Source organism: Ambystoma mexicanum, chromosome 9, assembly GCF_040938575.1.
Source record: "Ambystoma mexicanum isolate Mex_15411 chromosome 9, UKY_AmexF1_1, whole genome shotgun sequence".
NCBI lineage: Eukaryota > Metazoa > Chordata > Amphibia > Caudata > Ambystomatidae > Ambystoma > Ambystoma mexicanum.
The window spans coordinates 379,537,320-379,563,757 of NC_090931.1; the positions used below are offsets into that span (position 1 = coordinate 379,537,320).

The following is a 26,438-nucleotide window of genomic DNA, read 5'->3' on the forward strand; positions in this document are numbered from 1 at the left end:
TCTCGGAAGTGTCCCTGGGCCAACTAGTGGGCTGACCAGCTTACGCAGACTCTCTGCCCTGATACCGCCACAGTTACGAAGAGGCCCTCGAAACTTGGTACGTCGCTAGCTCTGTGTTCACGGCACTCTCACAACGAATTTCGTACACTTGGCATGCCCAGGTCTGGAGTAAAGTGAGTGCGCCCGAACCGGAGTATACACGGTTACCGTGTCGCCCAGCCGTGCTGACGAACTTTGCAGGTGCACTTCATTGGTGCCCCTCTTGCCCCTAAAGCCTGCTGCAGTGAAACTGGCCTGATCCATCCACCAGGAGCTGAGAAATCGCCACTGTCCCGTTTGGGAATCATCGTTGTATGTGAAAGCCGCAGATCCGCCAAATTGCCGCACTTGAACTTGCAACCGAAGTGGACTCGACTGCCGAAGTTTGGTCCGGAGTAAGCCGGGGGTCGGTGAGTAAACGCAACCCTAACTGGTGGCCCCTAGAGCCTCCACCCATTTTTACACACGAGTGGATCCTGGGGGGCCCCTCTCCTTTCCACTACTAGTGCAACCTAGCGAACTATTCCCAACTCTTGGAATCGACTCTGCCATCAAGTGGAGACCCTCCTCGAATAGAGGGAATCTATTCTTCATCGCCTCACCCACCTTCCTGAGCTGCTACAGACCCCTGAAGAGACCCGTTCTGTCCATTTGAACTACCGTGTGCGCTGGCATTGCATGTACATTTGAGCATTAGGCTCCACTCTTCTTAGGGATTGGACTGCCTCTTAGCTAGGAGGGTGTTGGATGCAGAAGGGACTAAAGACTATTTGCACTGCCTGTTTCCTTTCCATTTTAGGTTTTGGACCCATTTCGTGCATTAACCCTTTAGTCCCCATTGGTCTTGTATATATGTATTTAGATAGGATTGTGTTGGCTTAATAGTATTACTGTGATTTGATCTGTGTTGAAACTCAAAGGCCTTGAAATACATGTATTTGTATTTTTAATATATCTACACCTGGCTGGGAGTGATTTGTAAGTGTCCTTTACTCTGTGTGCTCATTGAGGTCTTTCAGTCACCCTCACCCCTCCTGAGAACTAGAGTTGACCGCCGCCAAGCTACCTTAATTGGTCTGGCTTGTCCAGAAGGTTACCCTGGTCCAAGAAACTAGGTTGGCCTCCTGAACCTCGGCCCACCAGGTCAGAGTTCAGAAATCCATCTTAACAGCAGGGAACATGAGGGTGTACAGGACATGTCTGGTCCCGAGCAGCCTCTTTACCGGGTCATATGATCTTCTCATGGTCTGGAACCCTGCCAAAAAGTGTGGGTAGATGTGGATCTTATTAGCGTCCTTGCGCAGTGTCCCCAGTTGTTAGGGAGAATTCTCACTTTATAGCTAATTTCCCTTACCTATAGAATCCCCCAGCAGCTTTGCTGGATTTGAAGGGTTTGTTTCTTTTTACCTGCTAAGAGTGAGACTCTTTTTCCCACTCTTAGGCATTTTTGCTATGTGTGTTCTAGGCTATTTTTGTGTTTAATGCCTATGGGATTTTCTCTCCCCCATAGGAAGCATCTTTATTCACTTGTGTTACACAGCACCCTCAGTGCAGTGACACAGGGGTGTCGTAGCGACCCTCAAACATAGACTCCATACCCTGGGACTGACTACTGTCTCCCAGGGCATGTAAAGTCCCCATTGACTTTACTAGTCAATTCCTACTAACTAAACCAGTGCAACCCATTTTAGCCCAAAATCAGAGAAAATGTGCCAAGGTCTGTTAGACTAGGCTCCGCTTCACACGTGCCACGCCGCTCACGGGGTCATTGAGCCTCCCACGCTGGACACATTCAAGTCAGAATGAGCAATTATGTCAAGGGGGATGTGGGGGGTTCAGGCCCCACCTATATCGTGAGTGCCCCACAGTCCATTGCAATAAGAGCAGGCGAGTGCCCCTGCAGTGCGATCCCACCGGCAGTTAATCCACAATATTCTGGGGGCTAAGGCAACAGTGCCACCCCGCCGCAATGATCATATAACGTCATCCCAGTATCTCAGTTCTCGGATTTGGCCAGTGATCAGTCCGGGTGCTTGCCACCCTCCAGGTAACTCTCGCCTCAGACAGATTAGAAGTAGTGGGGAACTCGTCTGCAAGTAGTCCCACAGGATACGCCTCTGCTCCTGCGAGGCTCTGCTGTATGGGGCAACCCACAGAGGCAGGCTTGCAAGCACCCAGGGAAGCAGGAGTGTTCACCGGAAAGCGGTCTGGCAGATCGTATACGCTAACATCCTTGGTGGAAGTACCAGAGACACACAAGCCCGGCCCGCTCCCTGTGCGGCAAGCACCAAGGATATGTGGTGCCCCACAGCCATCCGGACTCAGATGCAGATAAGGATGCCAATGGAAGCCCGGTGCGATCTGCCAGTTGAGATAGCTCCTCCCACCTGCAGGCCACTGCAGCCCCGATCCCCAGCAGTAAAACCGCTATCTCCCTTGGAGACGTCAATTGCGGTAGTTCCAGCCTTGTGTCGCCGATCTCTCTGGTGTTACAAAGCACAGTAACTCGGTGGCAGGGGGTCACCAGATGAGGACCGCAGGTGCTCCAAGGCAGCAGCTATAACCTCATATGCAGGAAGTTTCTTTTGCAGGCACGATTCCAGATATATCAGCGTTTAGGATTTTATCCGGGTCGGAGCTCACAATCAGGCCGCCATTCCTCTTTTCTGCTCAACACCGCCGCTCAGGGGCATTCTTGTAAGCCCCAATGGCTGCCAAATAGGTACGGCAGGTATAAACCTGAACACCAGAACAAGCCAGATGAGCAGAAAACGCCAGAACGTCTTCCAGGGAGCAAGTGAGGGGGTCCAGCCGTTTGTCACGAGCCCAGTGGTAAAATATGGTCCATTTGCGCTTATACTGGGATCGAGTAAATGGCCTCCTATATGATGTCCCAGTTGTGCTCAGAAAACTGAGTATGCTGCAACCTCAGCTGGTCAGGAACCAGACCGCAAGGGCCAACCTGGCCGGGTGCTCCACTGCCCCACCCTGCTGCGTTAGGAAGCCCCTGCTGGGGACCGGAAGATGGACAGGCCCTTGGGCGCGCAACTGCAGGAGATCTGAGAACCACGCCCTCCACGGCCAGTACAAGGCGATTCAGACCGAAGTCCGGAAATTGCAGAGAACCACTGTAGCAACAGTGGAGGAGGAAACGCATAACACCTGTGGCCGCGTCAGCAGAGCTGGAGCGTGTCTCCTAGAGACCCCTGACCACAGCCCACCCAGGAGGCAAAGTGGCGGCAAAGGAACAAGTTACTTACCTGTAACTGTTGTTCTCCAGCATGGGTCTGGCATGGATTCACATGCTCATGAATATTCCCCGTCGTCAGGCTGGGAATCCTCGGTAAAGAAAAAACCAGTATCAGTTTCGTTTCTGATCTGTCTTTCGTAGTAATAACCAATCACTGGTCTCTGCGTCATACTGACCACAGCCAATGACTGCCCTCTACCTAAGCACCGCCTCTGGCAGCCATCTTCAGATTTGGAAGCACGTGAAGTGGCAGTATGACCAAGTGAAGAGCCGCAGAGGGGTAGGCGGGAGGGTTCGCATGTGAATCCATGCCAGACCCATGCTGGAGAACAACAGTTACAGGTAAGTAACTTGTTCCTTCTCCAGCATGGGGTCTGGCATGGATTCACATAATCATGAATAAAGAATACACAGCAGTACACACATGCACAACCACGGGAGGTGGCAAAGGCTCAACATTAAGCATTACATCAAACTCAACATTAAGCATCTTACCTCCTCACCAGGCTCACCTCAGGCGAACAGGTTGCGCAGCACTGCTTGGCCGACCCTGGACTCCTCCCTGGAATCCCGATCGACGCAGTAGAACTTCGTGAAGGTGTGCGTCGACCTCCACGTAGCAGCCCTGCATATGTCCAGCAGGGGCACACCAGAAAGGAACGCCGTGGTAGCAGCGATCGCTCTGGTGGAATGGGCACTCGGACGGCCGGGCAGCGGTCGGTTTGCCAACCGATGACAGTACATGATACAGCCGGAGAGCCATCTGGAAATGGAAGCCTTCGAGAGAGCCTTCCCCTGATTGACAGGTCCAAAGTTCACAAAGAGTTGTGACGTCTTCCGAAAACACTTCGTGCGGTCCACGTAGAACTTCGGCGCTCTAGCCACATCCAGCGAGTGCAAAGTCCTCTCAGCCGGCGACGAAGGCGACGGGAAGAACACAGGCAACACCAAGGGTTCGTTGAGATGGAAGTCCGACGGTACCTTGGGCATGAAGGAGGGGTGCGCCCTGAGCACTACCCTCGTGTCGTGAAAAGTCAAGTACGGGGCCTTGCAGGAAAGGGCCTGGATCTCTCCCACCCGTCGTGCGGAGGTGATGGCCACAAGAAACGCTGTTTTCAACGACAGAAACTTCAATGGGGCCGAGTGCAGAGGCTCCGACGGAGGTCCCATGACTTTGGTCAGCACCACGTTGAGCTCCCACGCCGGGGCCGGAGCCTTCACCGGCGGGAACGATCTGAACAGTCCCTTCATGAACTCTTTCACCAGACGATGAGACCACAAGGACGTCCGTCCCGTGGTTCTGGTGTATCGGGAGATCGCAGCAAGATGAATCTTGATGGACGCGTGTGCCAGTCCAGCTTTGGCCAGCGTCAGCAGGTACGGCAGAACTTGGGGAGCCGTAATCCGTAGAGGGTTAATCTTCTGTGCGTGGCACCAGACAGAGAACCTCTTCCATTTGTGTCCGTAGCATTTAAGAGTCGAGGACGCTCTGGCCTTTGCAAGAACCTCTCTGCAGTCGGCCGGTATGTCGTATCCTCCAAACTCTAGCGCTGCAGGAGCCAGGCCTGCAAGTTCAGCGATTTCGGGTCGTGGTGGAGGATGGCGCCTCCTTCCCTGGAGAGCAGATCCGCGTCCACCGGCAGCTTGATTGGCGGTGACGCTGACAAGTCCAGAAGGTCCGGGAACCATATCTGCCTCGGCCACGCAGGTGCGACGAGGATCATCCTGCACCGTGACCTCTTGAGCTGGTTGACGAGCCGGATTAGCAGTGGCAAAGGAGGGAACGCGTAGAGGAACAGGCCCTCCCAGGGGAACGAGAAAGCATCGCCCATGCTCCTCGCCTGGGGGAACCTGCTGGCGAACCTCCGGCACTTGGAGTTCGTCGCCGTCGCGAACAGGTCGATCTGGGGTGTGCCCCACCGTCGGAAGAGGCGATCCACCAGATCCTGCCGTAGTTCCCACTCGTGGCACGAGCGCAGCTCCCTGCTGAGTGAGTCGGCGATGGTGTTTTTTATCCCTGCCAGATGAAACGGCACCAGAAACATCCCTTGGGCGACTGCCCAATGCCACAGGTCCTGCGCCTCCTTGGACAGTGCTGGGGACCCGGTTCCGCCCTGTTTTCTGATGTAAAACATGGTGGTGGTGTTGTCGGTGAAGATCCTCACCACCTTGCCCTTGAGGGACGGAAGGAAGGACCTGAGGGCCCAAAACACTGCACGGAGCTCCAGGACGTTGATATGTAAGGATTTCTCCGTCGGGAGCCAAAGGCCCCTTGCGTGCAGATTTTCGGTGTGCGCTCCCCACCCTTCCAGGGAGGCATCCGTGGTCAGTCTCCTGGTGGGCTGGGGTCTGGAAGGCCATGCCCGCCGTCAGATGCGCGCGGGTGCCCCACCACCGGATCGCTCGTCGGAAACTCTCGTCGAGTGTGATCCTTTCCTCGAAGTTGCCCGTCGTTTGGATCCAGCGCGCGTCCAGGAACTCCTGCAACGGGCGCATCCGGAGCCTGCACATGGGAATGAGGTAGATGCAGGAAGACATCATTCCGAGGAGGGACTTGATGGACCTCACCTTGGCCGCGTCGGCCACCAACATCCGCTGCACCTTGCCCAGGATGGTCCTGGTCCTCTCCTCCGACGGGGAGGCCCGAAGGGACACCGTGTTGAGCCTCGCTCCCAGAAACAGAGTGTCTTGCGCGGGTACCAGGTGGGATTTGGCGTAGTTCACGGAGAATCCCAGGTCCGTGAGAAGTTGGACGGTCCTTGCCGTGTGGACCACGGCGAGCTCCCTTGTCTTGGCTCGGATGAGCCAGTCGTCCAGGTAGGGGTAGACGTGGATCCCTTCACGGCGCAGCTGAGCCGCCACCGGTGCGAGGCACTTGGTGAACACCCTGGGTGCCGACCGTAGACCGAAGGGGAGGGCTTTGAACTGGTAATGACGCCCTTGGACCACAAACCTGAGGAATTTTCGGTGCCCCTTTAGGATGGGAATATGGAAGTAGGCATCCTCCAAATCCAACGACGACAGGAAGTCTCCTTCCTCCAGCTGACCCAGGACGTGCTGGAGGGTGACCATCCGGAACTTTTGCGCCTTGATGAACTTGTTCAGACGTCGCAGGTCCAGGATGGGGCGCCATCCCCCCGTCTTCTTCCTCACGAGGAAGTATCTCGAGTAGACTCCGGAGCCCCGCAGTCTCTTTGGGACGAGTTCGATGGCGCCCTTCTTGAGCATCGCCTTCACCTCCAGGAGGAGTTGAGGGACGTGAAGCTCTTTCCTGGCCACGGGGGGGGGGCACGCGGACACTTTCTTTGAAACTCGAGCGCGTGGCCCCGGGCCAAGGCGTCCAGCACCCAACGGTCGGTGGAGATGGACTCCCACATGCTGACGAAGCTCGCCAGCCGGCCTCCCACCGGGGTGCTTTGGTGGGGGCACGACCCCCCGGCCGGTTCAATCCTGCTTCGACGAGGCTTTAGCGCCTTGTCCTTGGCGACGACGGCGGGGTCCGCCAGGCTTGCCTCGTCCTCTGTAGGCCTCCTGAGATGACGAGCGGGCCGCTTGACGGTAGGAGGAGAAACCGCCGCCGGAACCTTTGGAGGCGCCCTTGCCTCCGCTGCTCCGAAAGGGCGTCCGTCGTTGTTGCAGAACTCCAAGGGCCCGGGCCGTCTCGGTGTCTGCTTTAATGGCCTGAAGGGAATCGTCCACCGTTTTCGCAAACAGGTTGTTCCCATCGAAGGGCATGTCCAGGACTCTGGTCTGAACGTCTTGACGGAAGTCCGTAGCCTTGAGCCATCCACGCCGCCTAAGGCAAACGCCGTTGCCTAACTGGCGGCGTCCGGTGGGGAAGTCGAAGTGGAGGCCGCACCCCCCCCCCCGCTTTTTTCCTGGCCGCCGCAGAGACGACGGAGTCCGGGGTAGGCTGCGCCCGGAGGCACAGGGGGGCCGTGTCCGGGACCCGGTACTTTTTCTCGTACCGGTCTCTTCTAGCTGGCGTCGTGGACGGGTTCTTGAGGAGGGTGAGGCCCTCATCCCAAATGTCGTCCAATAGAGGCACCGCGAGGACCGTCTTCCTCTTGGCCTCGCGCCGCTGATAAAGGAAACCTTCCTTCTTCTTCTCCTCAGGGCAGAGTTGGAAAAGCTCGGATGCCCTGGCGATCATTGAGTGGAACGATCCAATCTCGTCGGGCGGAGAAGCCCTGGTGGGAGGCGACGACGGTACATCCTCGTTGTATACCTCGTCGTCCGTACCCGTCGCTGCCGTGTCAGTCCCCGTATCATCCCCTCGGGTGGACGGGGAGGAGGGCAGGAAGGGGCGCGACGGCTGAAAAGGAGGTGGAGGGTGGATCCTTCTTTTCTTGGTGGGGGGAACACCAGAAGGTCCCGGTTCTGGGTCCCCCGACGGGAGAGGTTCCGTCGGCAACGGTAGTCTCGTCCTTATCTCAGAGCATAAGGACTGTATAGCCAACAAAATGGCCGCCGAGTTGTCTCGCGGCGCTGGCAGAGGAGAATCCGACGGGCGAACAGGGGCCCCGTCGGTACCCTCGACGATGTCGTCGTCACCTGCATCGGGATCCACCCCGACGGGCCGGTCTTCTTCCACGCCGAAGCCGTGGCTTAAGACCTCGACCAGCTCCTCCTCCGAGGTTGAGGCCGAATCTACGACGACGCCCTGCCCCCCCTTTTTCTTCCCCACAGGGGATTTCACGGGGGTCCTATCGATGGGCACAAAAGAGGACTCCCTCCGAGGTGGCAGGGAGACTCTGAGCCCCGAGGTCGCCACCACTGGTGTAGCCTCCACAGGCTGAGCCTGGGCCGCCGCGACAGTTTCGATAGAGGGCTTGGCCAGATGGATTAAGGCCTTCACCACCTTAGGTGCGCTCACCGCCTTATCCTTGAGGGGGGGGGACACTGCCTCGCTCCCCCTCTGCCTTTGAGCTCGACCGGGGCCTCTCCAGGAGCTTCGCCGGGTGCTCGGCCTTCCTCTTACCCGACCCAGAGCGTTGGCTCGTGGTTGATGGTGCCGGGGAGGGTGCGCCCTGCCTGGAGACCGTAGAGCCCGACCGTTCGGCGCTCCCGGTGCCAGCGGACTCGCGGTGCTTGGCCTTATGTTGGACCCCCGTCGCCGGGGCGTCCTCAAAGGTCTTAGAAGACCGCTCGGATTTCTTCCTCTTCTTCTCGCCGGACGGGCTCTTCCCTTCTAGCCAGTTGGCGAGACGTTGATGGCGGTCCTTCATGGTCCGCTCCGACAGGTTGCCGCAAAACACACAGTCCTTCTCCACGTGCGTCTTGTCCTCATGTAAGCAGTAGAGACAAAAGGAGTGTTCGTCCTCCTTAAAGACGTTCTGCAGCTGGCATCCAGGGCAGACCCTGAACAGCTTTCCGGGCGTCAAGCTTCCCTTCTCCTGGGCCATGTCCGGGCCTGAGAAACTTCTGGAATCCTCCAAAAGCGTAGCTCGACGAAATCTTCACCCTTGAGGGGCGCAGACGAATCCGACACGGGTCCCTGTTGATCGGATGGAGAGTCGGTGGAGCTTGAGGCTCTTTTGACCGAAAAAACGAAGTTTTTGAGAAAAAACGTGAAAAAATAGCACTAACGCTCGAGAGCAATAGCACGAGGATCCCAACACATGAACGTGCGGTAAAAATCTGAAGATGGCTGCCAGAGGCGGTGCTTAGGTAGAGGGCAGTCATTGGCTGTGGTCAGTATGACGCAGAGACCAGTGATTGGTTATTACTACGAAAGACAGATCAGAAACGAAACTGATACTGGTTTTTTCTTTACCGAGGATTCCCAGCCTGACGACGGGGAATATTCATGAGCATGTGAATCCATGCCAGACCCCATGCTGGAGAAATGAAATTCTGAGGAGATGCGAACATGTCCAGTTCTGGAAATCCCCATCCCTGGAACTGGGGCAACAAGGAGTTAATGTGTAACTCCCACTCGTAGTTGTAAAACCCTATGCAGCTCAGCTGGTCCGCTTCATCGTCTCTGTTCCCCAGGAGGTGGACTGCTGAAATTTGAATCCCTTCCATAAGGGCCCATTCCCATATCGCCACTGCTTCCATGCAAAGAAGATGGGGGTGATGGGTGCCACCCTGCTCATGAGCCGCAGAAACGCCCAATGTGGCTGGTAAATGGGGACATGAAGGAATGCATCCATGAGTTCTAGGGAACACATCCAGCCCCCTGCACACAGAGTCCGCTATGTGCACAAGAGTAATCATCTTGAATCGTTTGAGCGATAAAGACAGGTTGAGGAAAGACAGGTCTGGGCTACCCTGAGACCAGCCTGGTTATTCTTGGGTAACGCAAATATCCTGGAGTAGGAACCGGACCCCCTGTCTGACTGAGGAACCGGTTCCACCGCCTGCATCTCCAAAAGAGAAAGGATCTCCTGTAAAAGGGCCTAGGGCTCTATCTGAGAGAGGATGGCAGAGGGAAAGTAAGAGGAAGACTGAAGCCCATGGAGACTATAGAAAGGGTCCAGGAACTCTTGAAAAAACGCTTGCAGCTGAAGTGGAAAAGAGCTAGCTGGCCCCCTGCTGGGGAGATGTGTTCCCTGACCATGATGTCGCTTCTTCTTGGCATCTGAGGAGGGGGCAGAGGAGGGGGAGTGGAAAAAACGTGCTAAATCCTCTGCTGCTTCCTCCTGTTGTTGCTGGGTGACCTGTCAAGCCTCTGCTTACCGTGGTTCCAAAACACTTTGAAGCTGGTGAAAGCGCAGGGTTTGAAGTCGGTCCTGCCTGTTAGGCAGAATCCTGGGCAGTGCCCTTAGGGACCACTACACAAAATTAAGACTACAGGTGGTGGTACAATTTCACCTTTGGTATAAGCTTGTACTACACAGTTGGAGTGGTAGCAGTAGCGGAGCAGCCAGACTTATCTCAAGAGCAATAGTAGTAGAGATTACACAAAGGATTACAATTACTGTGACTCAAGCAAACACTGACTTAAGGTTTCTGGTTAAAAAATATAAGTACACTTATTTTTTGACCATCTGTTCACAAAACACTTCACTTCTATTAACTTAAAACCACACTTCAAATACACTACACTCAACCAATTCCCCTTGCGCAGAATAATTCAAGGTAAGTACCTTTGGATTTGACAGACCGGTGTAGTGAAACAAAGACGTTACCGGGGGTTATCACGGAATCACTTTTTGACAGTAATGACAGTTCGGTCTTACGAAAGAGAAGCGTACCCGCGAACAGAAATGTTACCGTAGTCAAACACACTTAGCACATGAATTAACTCAAGAGAGTTGGGGATAAAAACCATAGGCAATACTTTTGTCAAGGCAGATAGAATCAAGAGACACTTTCTAAAACGTAGATAAAAGTCAATAGGCCTGCGCCAGTGTCAATGGGATAGGGGTCCTGTTGTCGAGGATCACAAGGTTAGAACAGTTCACGATTCGAGATTGCCAGGAGTACTTCGATATTGTCAAAAGGGGAAGCAAATGTCATAAGAGGGAAGGAAGATAAGGACAAGCCTTTGGCGAGGAGAAAGGTGTTCACCCTAGTTCCTCGAAGTCGGACACAGTACCTTATTCGTATGAAGAAAAGCTGGTGCCACGGCAGTTGTTCCTGGTAGTTCCTGCAGACGCATGGTTCCTGAAGCTTCAGTCGTGGGGACAAGAAGGAGGACGTCTGGAGCAATCTGCCCTACCCAGGGATGAAGTCAGCAGCAGCAAAAGCAACAGTGAATAAAAGGTACGTCCTTTAAAAACAGGAGAGGCTCTTCAGATGGCTATCCGGACCACTACAGCTGTGTGCAGCGATTTCGACCAAGAAGAGAATCCTCTGCCTGTGGAAGGTGAGCTGGTTGATCCCACCAGGCTCAAGGGAAGACGACTCCGGACTGAATCTTCTCTTGTCGTTGAAGGGTAGATAGCTCAGGACTGCACAGGGCTTCACCGGGACTCGGGATTTGCAGCAGCCATCTTCTCTGCTTCTCTTCGGTTCTTTGCCGTTCCAATGGCGACTCTGACTTCCAGACCAAGAGTCCTGCCTTTTGTGCCAAAATCCCCCATTACACAGCCTGGCTGTCAATCACTCAGCAGGGGGGGTTGTCCGGCCCGGACAACCACCTCAGCCAATCATGAAAAAGTGTGACTTGGGTTTCCTAGGATACCCTGTGCAGGGGGTGACTACACCCCTCCCTCACATTCAGCCCACCTAGACACCCAGGCACCTGGAGGAGGGCTTCTCTGTAGAAGCCCGCCAAATGACGGTGAACAAAGAAGGCAAACCTGGTTTGCCGCGCAAAGTAAAACACAAGAAGGACTTCAACAAAAAGAAATGGCGATAAAACCCAACCGGAGCCGAAATAAAAGGTATTTGGTCAAGTGGGTTTAAGTTCGAGGCTAATATAATAGCCTAAAACAGTACCACGTTTATATAATATAATCGCGGTACATACGTTAGGGTAGATACCACTGCCACCAGCCAAGTCTTAGTGTTAAGAGAGCAAAATAAAGCTCATAGAGGAACAGACAAAAAGGGATAGGAATTAACCCTTTCCAATACTCCATGTAAGATGGGGTGTACTGGGTCTGTAGTTTAAATGACTATATAAAGTTAATGGCAACTTTACCTGTTTTTGGGGGACAGTAGTCAGCTCCAGAAAAATGGAGTCAGGGGGAAGTCTCAAAGACAACCCTGTGTCACTGCACTGAAGGTGCTGTGTAACGCACACAAAAAGTGGGGCCCATGGAGCGGTGAAGCTCCAGAGCCCAAGATCACACAAACAGTAGAAATACACATGGCAAAAAACATGTAAGAGTGGGAAAAAATAAACCCCAGAAATCCAGCAAAGCTGCTGAGGGACTCGCTAGGTGAGGGAAATTAGCCATGAAATGAGAATTCTCTCTTACACTGCCCGAGACTGAGGGAAGGACTTCTGCCCTGGTTTAGTCAGGATGGCCAAGGTATTGGCGGTTTGAGTGGTCGTCGTCTTTGTCACCTCGGCATCAGTGAATGAATGAAAGAGGTCCACACCCTTGAAGTGAAGATCTAGGATCGCTCTTGAACGTCAGATGAAAACTTAGTGGCATACATCCACGCCGTCCTTCTCATTTCGATCCCCAGGCACAGACCTTTGCTGGCTGTGTCTATATAGGAGACCGAAGATTCTTGTGAGGTCTTGCGCAATAGCCTGGGCATCGGCCAGACCGGCCTTGAATGAGGCTTGCCTCTCCAGGCGGAGGTCCAGAAACTCTCACAGCTCCCGCCACAGCTTCTGGTTAGCCGCTGCCAAAAGGACATCGGCAATGGCCTGCTGGAGATATAGCCCTGATATGGCATAGCACCGCTTGCCCAAAGACTGAAGGACCTTGTCCGCCTTGGACAGGCAACTGGAGGAGGCTCCCGAGGAGGAGGACGACGAAAACAATGGATTAGAATACAGCTTTGCTGCAGCAACCACTGAAGAGTGAGGCTGGGGGTGGGCGGCCAGGAGCACCGGCTCCCCGTCCTTGAGCCGAATCTGCTTTCTAACTTCTTGTTCATCTGGGCGTTGGCCCTGGCCTTCTCCCAGACCTTGCTTGCCACCTGCAGGACATCCTTCTGGAGCAGAATGCCAGAACGGCTCATGGTGCACTTGCCCAAAACCTCTGCTAGCGTTCCCGACTCCTGGGGGTCTTCCTCCGGTAGAGGGACCCCCCACCCAAGAACTCTGCAAGAGCCTGAAGGCGGTCATGAAAGGCCTTAACAGATGCCAAGGGTTCATCGTCCTGGGCGTAGTCATCATCGCAGTGATCGTCGTCATCCCCCCTTTTTTACAGACTGAGGGGAGTCCGGGCCCTGGGACATAGGTGCCCGCGGAGTCCCCCCTTGGTCCGAACCTGAAGATTGGTCCAATGGCTGTTGAGCGGGAGGTGTTTGTGGTACAGGAGGAGGCACAGGGGTATGGATAACCAGCATGGCATGGACCGGTGGATGGACAGGCACTGTCACGGGCAGCGGTGGAGGAACGGGCAGAGGGCCCAGAGGAGGAGGCGGAGTGGGCACAACCTCCGGGATCATCTCCTTGACTACGTCCCTGAGGAGCCCCGTCATCTGCGGGGAACGCATGAGGAAAAGAAAGCACTCGAAGAAGCGGTTCTTGCAAGCCGCCATGTACCAAGGAGCCGGCCCTCCGAAGCGATGGTTCTCTGTTCCTGGTCGAAGCGCTGAGGCGCAAGGTGTGTAGCCATAAGGCTGTGATCGATAGATGTATCCCTGAGGAGACCAGATGCCTGTTCCATAGTGGGAAGTGGAATGGAACCTTCTTGCAAGGCCCATTCAATGGGTGAGAGCGCTTTGGAATAAGGTCATTATAACCGCAGACCTAGCCGACTCCCTTCTCTCCTCCCTCCACTCCCTATCAGTCGAGGAACACCTTCCAACTGCCACTTTGACTCATGGCTCTCCAACCTCTCACCCCCTCTGGATCTAGTCCATCCAGAGAATGCCCCTTTCTATGAAAGGTTTGTCAAAGCAGGTTCACCCTCTTCCTCAAATCTCTCAAAAAACACAACCACTCCCTCTAACGCAGACGGCGGGTCGGCCCAACCCCCCAAAATAAAACAGCCTATGCCTATCAACATCATATTTACAAAGCCAAAATCTGTAAAGCCCAAAAAAACATTTACAAGCACTGAATCTTGAACGCCCATTACAATAGCAAGGAGCTCCACAAGATTATCACAGAAGTCATGCGCCTCCTGCACTTCTTCTCCCAAACTCTCTGCAAAGCACTCTCTAACCACTTCTACAACAGGGCACTAGTAAGAACCTGCACCATCGACAAAAAACTGGCAGCACTTCAACCCCATATACTCGCTCACCCAAATGAACCCGCCAACCAGCCTGCACCCCTCCTAGCTTTTCTTCTTTATCTCCCTTCTTTAAACTCAAATTCTTTAAATTACTTACTGACAGCCATCCTTGCAAATCCTTGAGTGACCCATGCCCCCCCTCTCCTCAAAGAAATCTTCACCTCCACCTGCGCAGGCAACATTGCAAGATCCATCTTTAACTCTTCCCTCATGTCAGGAATCTTCCCAACACCTTTCAAAACATCTCACGTCAAACTCCTCCTGCAAAATCCTCACTTAAACCTCTTCCTGCCTGCAGACTATAGAACGAACTCTAACACCTGCTTCCTTGCCAAACTCAGCGACTGAACCGTCTACTCCCAAGCGCAGTATCTTCACCGGAGCCAAACATCTCCTCAAACCTGCTCAGTTCGGCTTCAGTCCGCTTCATGGAACTGAATCATCCCTAGTCTCCATATGAGATGACCTCAAAAACACTGCAGACAGAGGGCTGTGCCGCACTCATTCTCCTTGACCTCTCGGCAGCCTTCGACACCATCAACCACAACATTCTCATTGACAGACTCCACTCTCTTGGCATTAAGGACACAGCACTAAGGAGGATCTCCTTATTCCTTACCAACAGACACCAAATCCTCCAACTCCCTCCTTTCACTATGTCAGCCTGCCCCTTCAGTAACAAAGTCTCCCAAGGCACCTGCCTATCCCCTCTTCTCTTCAACCTCTACATGAGCCCTCTCAGCGCATTTATTCACTCACACAACCTCACCTGCCACAACTATGGTGAAGACACACAAATCATCTTCAGAATCCCCAAGTCCATCTCCACCATCCACCCAGACATGAACCCTCCCTCACCGACATTGTTTGACGGTCAACCACCTCCTGCTCAGCTCAATCCCAGAAAAACAGATCATGATCTGCAGAAAGTCAGCCTTCTACCCGCAACCCACCCTCTAACTCCCCTATCTAGCCCCTCTCCCCGCTGCTTCCGCCAGAGTAAAAAACCTGGGCTGCACAATGGACACCGATCTGACTATCGCATCACATTAACACCGTGATAAAATCATGCTACCTATACCTTTGCATACTCGGAAGCATCTTCCCTTACCTCTGATTTCCCCACAGAGTGACTAATATAATGTCCACAGTCCTCTCCCGCCTAGACTACGCCAACTCTCTCTACCTAGGTGCCCCTGCCCACAACTCAGAAAGCTCCAAAGCGTCCAAAATTCCACAGTTATGCTTCCCATTGACCCTAGTGAGCACATCACCCCTGCCCTCCATACCCTCCACTGGGTCCCAGTCAGACGACAGGTCGCTTTCAAAGTGATGTGCATTGCTCACCAAGCACTACACAAGACAGACCCAAAATACTTTCCAACAGAAAATCACCCACTACCACCCCAACAGAAACCTACGCTCAGGCAATGCTCTCCTACTGGTGATTCCATTTTTCAAATCAACCAGGATTGGAGGCACAACCTTCTTCGTTCAAGACCCTTCTATCTGGAATTCTATGCTGCTTGTCATCCGACACATAGAGGACCACGTGGCCTACCGGAAGGCCTTCAGGACATGGCCATCCTCCCCCGTAAGCTAGCTATTCAACCCAGGATGATCACGACAGGAATCAGAATCAAAATTCCCATACAATCACCAGAGGACGGTAAGATTCTTTGCACAAATGCATCTTCCCAAGAATACCCAATAGAAAATAGGAAAGTTTCCACGCTGCAGATACAAATCCAAGAAGCCAGGAATAACAGCCAGGTAAGTATCGTACCCCCAAAAGCAAGGCTATCCAATGTATTGCTCTTAGAATCATTCTTGGGGTGGCCAAGGTATAGCATTAGATGCATTTTATTTTTGACGGTAGCCAATTCCACTCCAATTAGCTTAATTTTTCTTTTTTTTCAGGGCAAAAAGTGTTATTGCACATAGATAAATTCTAAGCATAGTTAATGTACTGCTTATAATTACATTTTTATAGTGACCAATATAATGCATTTGGATGAATTTGAGGAGAACTAATGTTTGCCCTCACAACTAAGGTAGCATGTGCCCCCTCTCTACTTAGCTGCATGCACCCCTCATTCTCTTAAACGCAGCGCTCCCCCGCAGCCCCTTCCCTCCCCCTTTCTTAGCTCCTGCCCCAAATCTACTGTGTACTGTTCTTGACGTTTTTGTTCTTTCACGGTTGTTGGCTTACATTTAATTGCTGCATTCTTGCTGTGTTCATTCTTTACTTCTAGGTTACTTTGGTGATTGACTTTTGTGTGTCCTCCTTTGGTCAGGTTTTGTGCATTTCTCCTCTGCACTTATAGTGGGTGTTCCCCAAGGCTCTCACTATACTGCCTGCTTCTTCCAATCTAGGTGCCCTGTTGTGCTCTTGCTCTGTTGTTGGCTCTGTCCTTCTTCCCTCCTAGGTCCCCTTCTGCGCTCTGTGCTTTGCCGTTGTACTGCATCTGATTTTCTGTCCGCATGGTTTGTCCACTGTGTGCCCCTCCTCCTTCCGTGTCCCACCCCCTAGTGTTCCCTCCGCCTGCCTGCTCCCCAGCGCTACCCCGCTCCCTGCTGGCCCCCACCTCTTCTTTCGCTCTGTACCCTCTATGGTGCTCTGAGTCTCACCCATCTTCTCTAACTGCTTTTCTATAGACTATCCTATACCTCTCATTATGTCTGGCGGGAAGAAGCTCAAAAGGGACATCCTGCTCTCTGACCCAGGCCTCCCTATCGCAGATACCGACACCTGTGCTTCGTCCAGACAGACCCTTACTGACATCCTCTTTGTCATTCCACCTCTAGGCCGATGGTCCCCCCCATATGGTCTGTTCTCTCTCCTTTTTCTTCTTCCCCCATTAATGGTGGCACCCAGCAGGAGGCCCTCCTTGCCCCTTCCACTCCTTCAAGATCATCATTAATGTCTACCTAAACGGCACCATCTTGATCCAAGGCCCTCAGGCCAACCTCCTCCTTTTTTATAGACGTTTCCTACGCCTTATCAACTTCCTTTCTTCTCCTGCAGGCCCTTCTTTTCCCTCTCTGGCTCCAATGCCGCCTCCATCCTCTACCACCTCTACGGCTCCTTCTGCTGCTTCTTTGGCCACCCTGTTGCCTCCTTCCTCCGCCACCCCTCTGGCAACCTCCTCCTTCTCCTCCCCGGCTACCTTGCAATTCTTCTCCTTCCTTCTCTGCCCATCCACAGGGACCTGCAACACTTCCGCAGGGCATACCTTTGACCTGTACCCCTCCACAGAAGTCCTTCAAAGGGGGCAACCTGCTCCACATTGATATTCTCAACTCTCGCTCAGCTGTCAAACACTCCTCTGACACCTGCCGTCTCCTGGTAGAACTTGATTTGGATGTACTCTGTCTGAACGAGACGTGGTTCACGGCCAGCTCTGTCGCGAGCTTCGTATGGAGTGGCACCTCTGATCAGCTTTCTTTGTTTCACAAGTGGTTAAATCTTCAGAATCCTCATATTCAATTTACAATACACACTGATTTGAATAAAATACCCTTTTTAGACGTTGAGATACAGAAAACAGAAAATGGAAACATAGAGACTGTGCTATATAGGAAACCAATCGATAAAAATACTCTGTTGAATTATCAGAGCTTCCATCCTCCGAGTTTAAAAGAATGCCTACCTTACGGCCAATTCCTCCGGATCCGTAGAAACTGTACGGATGTGGAAATGTACAAACTACATGGGAAAAACCTCAAATCCAGACTCAAAGACAGAGGGTACCCCAAAACTACGATACACAGGGCATATAAAAAAGCGTTACACATGAATAGAGCCAGCAGCTTGGAACCTGCTCATCGCCAAAAAGAGGAAATAATTACATGCGTTAGCACATATAGCCCGATCAGTAACCATCTCAGAAAGTTTATTCGCAAACATTGGAAAATGCTTCACACGGAGGACTTTAATCCTCCAATTCCACGCTTTGCGTTCAAGAGACAGCAAAATATAAAAGACAATTTAGTACATACCTACCCTAATATCAAACCTAGGAAGACCTCTCAAACATTACTTTGGGGTTTACCCCCAATAGAAGGCCACCATCGGTGTGGTAAATGCTCGGTATGTGCACAAACTGCCGCAATGAAGAGTATCACTCTTTGCAACACGGTAATCCAACTAAAAGATTTTACGAACTGTCTAACTCAATGGGCGGTATACGCCATTAAATGTCCGTGTGATTTGTTGTACATTGGCAAAATTAAAAGGCAAATACGCCAAAGAATCAGTGAGCACAAATCCTGCATTCGTAACCAAGTGGAGAACACACCATTAGTGGCCCATTTCACAAAAAAACAACATAAATGCACCAACCTTTTATGGTGTATAATCCAAGTTATCAAACCTTCCCCAAGAAGAGGGAATAGGGACCAAATCCTCACCAGGTGTGAGCAAAAATGGATCTATAATCTTAATAAAGTGAAAAATGGGCTAAATATTGCCGTGGAGTGGAATGCTTTCCTTTGATTCAATAGAAATAGGGGCATAAACATTTTGACCTCTGACACCTTCCACATATGACCCTAACCTTTTCTACAGCAGAAGCCAACAATGGGCATCCTTCTGATACAACATAAATAGGGGTAGCAATAGTTTTACCTCTGATATACTCAACATATGAGCTTCACTCTTTTTGGGTGCATTTTTGGCGCTTTTCTGGCCCCTCCGATAACTTTTGCATGGATTGCCTGTGGCCTCTGATACCGAGTTCTGTAATAGAAAGGTAACAGAATGAGCACTTCCAACACAAACATATTGTATCAATACAAGTCTCCCGTTGTACCGACTATGAAAGACATCTCCAACAAAATACACCATTTAAGAAAAATATGACCCGATTGACAGTATAGAACCTTTATGTACCATGATATGGTAAAGAGGTAGTACATCTAGTGTCCGAATTTTTTTTTTCCAACACCACACAACTGTTAGTGTATAAAACACACTATTTTCCTTTTTAAATGTATAGGCTAAATATAGACTGGCTTGGCAGTTCCTTGACGAATAACAATTACAAGTAGCCTTTTCTAAAAGCTTGCAGCATCATAAAGATGCATTGTTCGCCGTCATGTAGGTAGCAAGGTCATGTGCCACTTCACGTGCACACACCTCTGATTAGGTGACCTTTAAAAAGGCTAATGCCTCACATGGAACAGCGCTAACGGGAGATAACATGCCCGGTGAGTTTTGGACGAGCTAAAGATCAACAATCAGGTAAGCCCATTGAAATGCGCATGATTTTGAAAGCTCAGCCCGCCTCGGTTGTATACACATACCAAGCCATAAATTAGTCACACTGTGAACACTCATTTCTACAACTATGAGTGTATTGCCCTGAGCGATTAGCACAAAGCCATTAGTAACTCTGCGACGCCACAAACAACAGATATTTAGTCCAAATAGGCAGCGCGAACAGCGCTTGACCACTTAAACGTGTGCATCGCCTTTTGCTAGCACACCACACGTTTCCTCGCAACAATGTAACAGAATTATGACAAAGCCATCTGAAGCAATATTGCTCATCAAATATGACGTTTTGTAAAAAATAAAAAACGTTAAAAATAAAAAATATGAAAAGATGCAACACATGCATTGTGAGCACTAATACAGTACAATTTACTTTTTCTGCCTTTTTTAACAGGCAGCAGTATTGATGACAGTGCCGGACTAAGCCACAACTTATGTCTAGCTGGTCACATGCTTTTTCAGTAAAGGGATAGGAGCCTTCTGAAGATTTACCTACACAGAGGTGACTCGCGTAAGTTCTTGAGAAATTTATATAGTACATCTCTTCAGGATTTTCTAAGTACTAAAGGAATGAATGGATTATTGATCAATCGTTCTGTGTTCCCTTTAAATAGGGTTCGAGATACTGGAGAATATATTACATATCCAGTAGCCACAGCTCAAAGGTCCATAACAACATATGCCGACCACAGGTGGGTGCAGTGTAGTAGTCTTTTGAATTAAAGAGAGACTAGCCATCACCTTGAGAATGATTAAAATGGGAAATACCAGTTCACCTTGTAATGTATGTATAATTTTTGTTTTAGATTTGGCATTTTAATGTGAAAGGGGAACGAAACTAATCTTCTAAGAAAAAACGAGCGTCCTGAAGATGGCCCAATATTTGTTTTATTGGCCACCGCAGACAACGATGGTACTTTAGGAAGGGCCGAAACATATGTCGACTCCAAAGGGAAACCTAATGTTTTTTTCCTATATCATGCATATTGTAAACAATGAATATGCTAGAAGAATAAGTAAATTGTAGAACCCCGTGTTTGTAGAACTTAAAGAGTGGAATGAATGGTGCGATTGTTGCATATAAAATGTTTTTAAAGATGTTTTTTAACATTAAAATTGATTCATGTAATTAACAATAGTGATTTGGTCTAAATAACCAGTTTTCCCATTAGGTTCTTTTGTCTGCATAAGAAATAAGCAGGCACACTGTACTTATACCCGTGTTCTCATAGGACCACGAGAGAGAGGTAGTCAGTCTGGTTCGTACCTTTTTCTCACTTATAGGAAGACATGACTTGCTTATGCTGAAATTAGCAGAAAGCCAAAATGCCTTTTTGTGTTGCCACAGGGCTCACTCCACTTGAGGCAAGAGGAGACACAATAACTTGTACAAATAGCATCTTGGGCAAAAATTTGCAGGGCAGCAGAGGGCGTTCATCTCACTTTCCTTAACTAGTACTGCTTAGATTTTCATGCTCTAAAACATTCTCAATTGTGACCGAAGTACTTCAAATATTTTAATAGCATTTGACCCCATCAAAAGTATCCTCCCCTTGCTATTGTTGGTGATGGTATGGGGATGGAGCAACTGAACAGAGCAAACCATCTTTACAGAAGTGTCTTCTTTTCAAAGTTTGCTCTTTTACTCTGAAAAAGAAAATAAAGAATTACTGTAAACAAATATCCTCCCCCATCAGTGAATGTGGTGCTGCTTGTATTTTATTGTATGCAATCTGGGGATACATTCCTATGCTGGAGATGTAATTTAGCTGTAACAATAGACTTTTTGTATCAGTATTAAGTCCAGATTTATATGCATCCCTTCTTTTGTCCATTCCTTTGTGGAGACTAAGCTTCCATATTCAGAATAATTTGGCTCCCCTACAGCCAAGTATTCTGGGATGCTATGTCCCAAGAGTACTTAAATCCAGAATGTATAGAGCTAGAGCCCTTTTTCCGGTGGTCTTGTCTGGCGCAACGACTACTCGAATGAAGGAGGACTACAATGGTGTTGTCTTCTGTCTTAATGATAGACAAATGGATCCTAGATATGATGTCCAAGGAAGTTGGAAGGACCTTGTGCGAAATTCAACACATAATATTCCTATAAACTTAATTCATATATTGTAACAATTCATTTCAATTTTCCAAACATTTTATATATTCAATCTTCTTGACTACTGTTGTATAACGCAAAAGAAGTTCTTTATTTCCAGAGACACATGTAGGTCATAGATTGTCCAATGCATTTCGGTCTTTTGACCATCTTCAGGGATTCAATTCTACAAAAATAAATAAAGATAAATAAGACCATCTCTGTAACTCTATGTTGTAAAAATAATATCATATCTAGATTACAGTTTCATTTCTGTATGATTTGAAATTTTAAAGTTTTTTACCTGACCGCTGTGTCATGGTAAAAATTGAGTTGTTTGTCCTATGGAGTTCTGGTAAGCATGCAGCTTACTTGCTGAGGATCCTTCATTTTGATCCTGGAATAATAGTTTAAATGTATTCTTCTAAGTATACTTTTCTTTCTCTAAACAAAGTTGTGTGAACAAAGAAAAACATAGAAAATCATTGTCGAAGGTTCCCTACCTGTTCTTGGTCTATGGAGTGTTTTCTCCAACATATGGTGGTTCTGGCCTGCAATAAGGTTGTTTTGTTATTAAAAGAAAGGGGCTCATTTGCTAAGTCTCATGGACTTTTTCCTGCAATCCGTCTCCTCCTCACTTACCACATTGCCTTTGTGCAGCCATCTGACATCGGAGGGATTGCTCGTGCAAGTTGATCCTCCCTGTCACTATGGCTTTATACTTTTGAAAATGGTGCCAGCTACAGCAATGCGATGACATAATCGGCGTGATGACGTCATTGCATGCCGGCTGTTATTCTAGATTGTTGTAAACACTGAAAACTTCATATGGTTTGAACAGTTCACACAAACTATGTATCCATTTGAATCTGAGCGTTTTACACCGGTTATGTGCATATATATCCATATGCAACCGTCTATGCAGTAATCTGTGTAAAAATGTGTCAATTGTAATTTTATAACATATTTCTTAATATCATAGTTACAATTCGCACATAACGTTATTCTCTTATCATGTGAGAGAAGATATATTTTATGTTGTAATTTGTCCAGTATTCAATTTATGTCCAGAATACCGAGATTGATTTACACACAACGTTCCTGCTTCATTAGTATGAATGGAGATGACCTTCAAGTTACAATCAGTTAAATGTTCTATTTACACCCAGACATTAATTACACCTGATATTGTACAATTCAAAGAGTTCATGTTCATTCAGTGTTATACATTTTTCACAAAACGTTTTTAAGGTTGGTAATCTTGTGGGGGATATTTCTTAGTCACAGTGGTCACAGCGATAATATAACATATTTCAAGGAGTATTTCTTATTTTAAATAAACCATGCAAAATTACATTACTCGTTCATGCCATTCGCATGAAATGAATTCAATGTGTCTATCCAGTATATCTCCCGTTGATCTAACAATTTCGAAAGATTACATGCTCCAGGTTTTCTATCGATTACTTCTAAGATCTGAAATCTCATCTGTGATATCTGGTGTTTGGCTTTCTGGAAGTGGTGTGCCACTGGTGATTTGCTATTGCCTGTGCGAATGTTGGAGTGATGTTCACTGCAACGTATTTTTGCTTTTCGCATCGATTGTCCTACATAGTACTTGCCACAGGGGCATTTGATAGTGTAGACAATATTTTTACTGTTGCATGATAAAAACGTTTTCAAGTATATTTTTATACCTGAATTGGGCTGAATTACTAAGTTGCCTTTAAGTGCCAGGCTGTAGTTAGAGCATTGCAAGCATGGGAAGGTTGCACATCATTTTGTTTTCTCTTGTGGCCTAAAGGTGTCACTTCTCCCTATCATATCTTTAAGGTTTCTGCTTCTGCTGTACGTGAATACAGTAGGGTCTTTATATAGTTCTCCTAATGTCCTGTCTTGTGCTAGATAGTGTCAATGCTTTTGAATGATTTTCTTGATTTTGGTACGTTGTGTGGAGTATTTCGATACATAAATCAGCAGAGGTTGTTTTTTGTTTGATTCTTTGTTGAGGATTGTCTCTCTTGGAATCTGCTGTACTTTATCTAATGAATTTGTGATTTTTGTTTCTAGATACCCTCTTGCTCTGTTACCTATCTGACATTTCTTTTAGTTAAGTCGTACAGTATGTTCATCTCCTGTCATACTATTGAAACAGGAACGGTGTGTGTAAATTATTCATGTGGTATCAGTATTATGGACATAAATTGAATACTGGACAAATTACAACATAAAATAAATAAATTAAGTAAACCATAAACATTACCATTCTAGGGCAAGCACTTTGCTGACCCAAAGAACTCCCCAGAAAGGCGAAAACAGGAGTGCCGTAAACGCAAAACATGGCTCAACGAGGACCCCAAGATACCTCATCACTCCATCAGACACTTCTGCTTCACGGATAGTACGATCACAGGGAATGGAGCGACGAAGGAGAGACAGAGTACAAGACCTCAGTCGATTAGGAAGTGAGAAACAAAAACGTCTTTTGAGTTGGAACAACGCATGGGCATTGTTCTAAACAGAAGAACAGTTATGAAATTATTTCACTGCCTCCCAAACCTTCGCTCACTGAAAACAGAAGACTTAAAAACAGTAGAGCCAATCCACAAGGGAAAACAAGCGACCACTTACTTATAAATAACCTCCATGTCTGTGGAAAAAAAATAAGAGACTCAGCAGAAAATCTTCTCAAGCTGGGATTAGATCTAATGGACATAACAGGAAAATCATATGTCCCCTCTCCCCAGGACACACAGAAAGGCCCTTAACATACTTTAAGATCTCCCAAACATAAATCAAGTCACAAGGAGAATAGAGCAGATCAGGTCAAAAACCAAGATTGCAAAGAAGATGCAGAAGACTGTTCTGACCTGGCAACCATAAATCTGAAACAACCAACCAGAAAAATGGAAGAAACAGTGCACTCAGGCCTTTCCAGACACTCAAACAGAGCATGTCAAAGCCAAGAACAAGGAGATATGCTATCCCCAGAAGCGTTTAACAAGACCGGAAGAGGGCCGTCTGGGCCGCTGGCTGCAATAAAAAGGACAATTGTTCTGGCACCCTTGAAGGAATCTCAAAATATACGAGAAAAGGAAAAACTGCTCCCATTACAGCATTTGTGGGCTTGGATCCCTAAGGCCTTGTCAGCACATCATAAGAAATAGCAATTCAAGACTACTGGGGCGTGGACCTGACATCGGGGACATCAACACACCAAAGGGCAGCAGTGACGACATTGACGTTTGGCTCCTGGAACACGCAAAGTTTTTCGCATTTGACGGTTCCGGGGGACAAATATCTAGGCTCATTTGACATACTATGCCTTCAGGAAACCTGGCAAGTTGAGGAACTAACTCTTGATGGTTTCGTTCTCGCCCTTGCACCAGCTAAAAAAGGAGAAAGAGGACGACCATCTTCAGGTTTGCTACTAGCTATACGTTCCGGCAGAGGGATACACTTGGAACAGATTTTGACAGCTAACCTGTTTCTATTGGCCGTCCTAGTGTCATGGGATCACTATAATGGGGAAACTGGGAACAAATCTGCCACTCTAGTAATAATCATGAACACTTATTGGAATACTGAGGCAATATCAAACTGCAGCTTCCTTCGAATGCTGGAAACAGAAATTGATTGTACACATGTAGACCATCAAGTTTCACACTTACTTATCTGTGGAGATCTAAATGCAATATGCACAAAGAAGTCAGCGCTTGTGTATAGACCATCGGCAGAAGAGCGAGGCTAAACCTGATGGCCTCAAGAGATCTCGTCAACCTGGACACTGTGTTCGACTGCATAAACCGTATGCCTACTTGGGAAAGAGAAAATTCCTCTGCAACTATAGATCACATCTTTGGATCACGCCCGTTGCTTGCAGCCATTACATCTTTTGACGTAACAAAAACAAACTCAAGTGACCACAACCTTTTGAGTATTGCCTGGACATCGATTTGCACAGAAAAAACCTGAAAACGTCAACAGAACTTGAGGCGAACAGCAAGGGCAACCGCCTAATGTTAAGTGCTAGAAACATTGCAGCCTTAACAAATATTTATAGCCAACTCGAAGACTCTAGATCACTAAACATACAAATAGATTAACAACCTCTACTCGTCGCCTATAGGAGACGTATGACCAATCTTGGGGCGGCTTCAAAACAAATTACCCACAAATTTGACAAAAACCTGGTGTTACAGAGAAGATCACTGCGAAGATTAAAAAGAGTGGCAACACGAAATAACACCCAATCAAATAGACGCTATGTCTTCTGCTATGAAGAACTACCAGACGTGGTTGAAAGGCTATCGTCTCACTTTATATCAAAATTACTTGAAATGTTGAGGCAGATTTGTGGTACCAATTCACTGAAATGTTGGTCTCTGATCAGGTCAAAAGAGGGACAGACAAATGATGCACTATCAAATGGCATTGAAGATGATATCTGGGTGACTCACTACAGAAACTTGTTTTATTCACCAGAAACCGCTATCCCCTCCAAGCAGATTGAAGATAACTCACGCTGGGTGGAGCTGCACGATATAAAAACATCCAGAGGAATGGGCTACCTTTATTAGCATGGTCTTCAAAAGGTGCACCAAAGCAAAGGAAATACTGGTAGCCTGGACTTCATCAGTGGTAGTTTCGATCTTTAAAAAGGGCAGTAAAGATGACCCAATAAACTTTCGACCTATTGCATTGCTGGATGTAATTGGAAAGGTATACGGGTCACTCTTACTAAGCCGCTTCCAAACTTGGGCAAGTGTGGCCCCATGTGCCGATCCCTTCCAGACGGGCTTCAAGAAAAACATGGGCACTCGTGTCAACATCTCGACTCTGAGCATCCTCAAAAGCAGGACTCTGGCAGAGGTCTCTCGCTTATTCCTGGCGTTTATTGACCTAACTCAGGCTTTCGACCAAGTCAACAGATAGAAACTGTGGGAGAAACTACAG

At 48.7% G+C, this 26,438-nt stretch overlaps 1 protein-coding gene across 9 annotated transcripts in view; it reads right to left on the minus strand.

Annotated features, from left to right (window-relative positions):
* The window catches only part of TSPOAP1 (TSPO associated protein 1), a 3,887,333-nt gene that overhangs the window by 1,293,006 nt on the left and 2,567,889 nt on the right, over positions 1-26,438 (minus strand). For 8 of the 9 annotated variants that reach the window (XM_069614850.1, XM_069614845.1, XM_069614847.1 and 5 more), the window contains one exon: positions 18,740-18,850. The exons of the other annotated variant lie outside the window; for it this stretch is intronic. In XM_069614850.1, the coding sequence (XP_069470951.1) occupies positions 18,740-18,850 (111 nt within the window). The remainder of the gene's footprint in view (positions 1-18,739; positions 18,851-26,438) is intronic. 9 annotated transcript variants of the gene reach the window in all.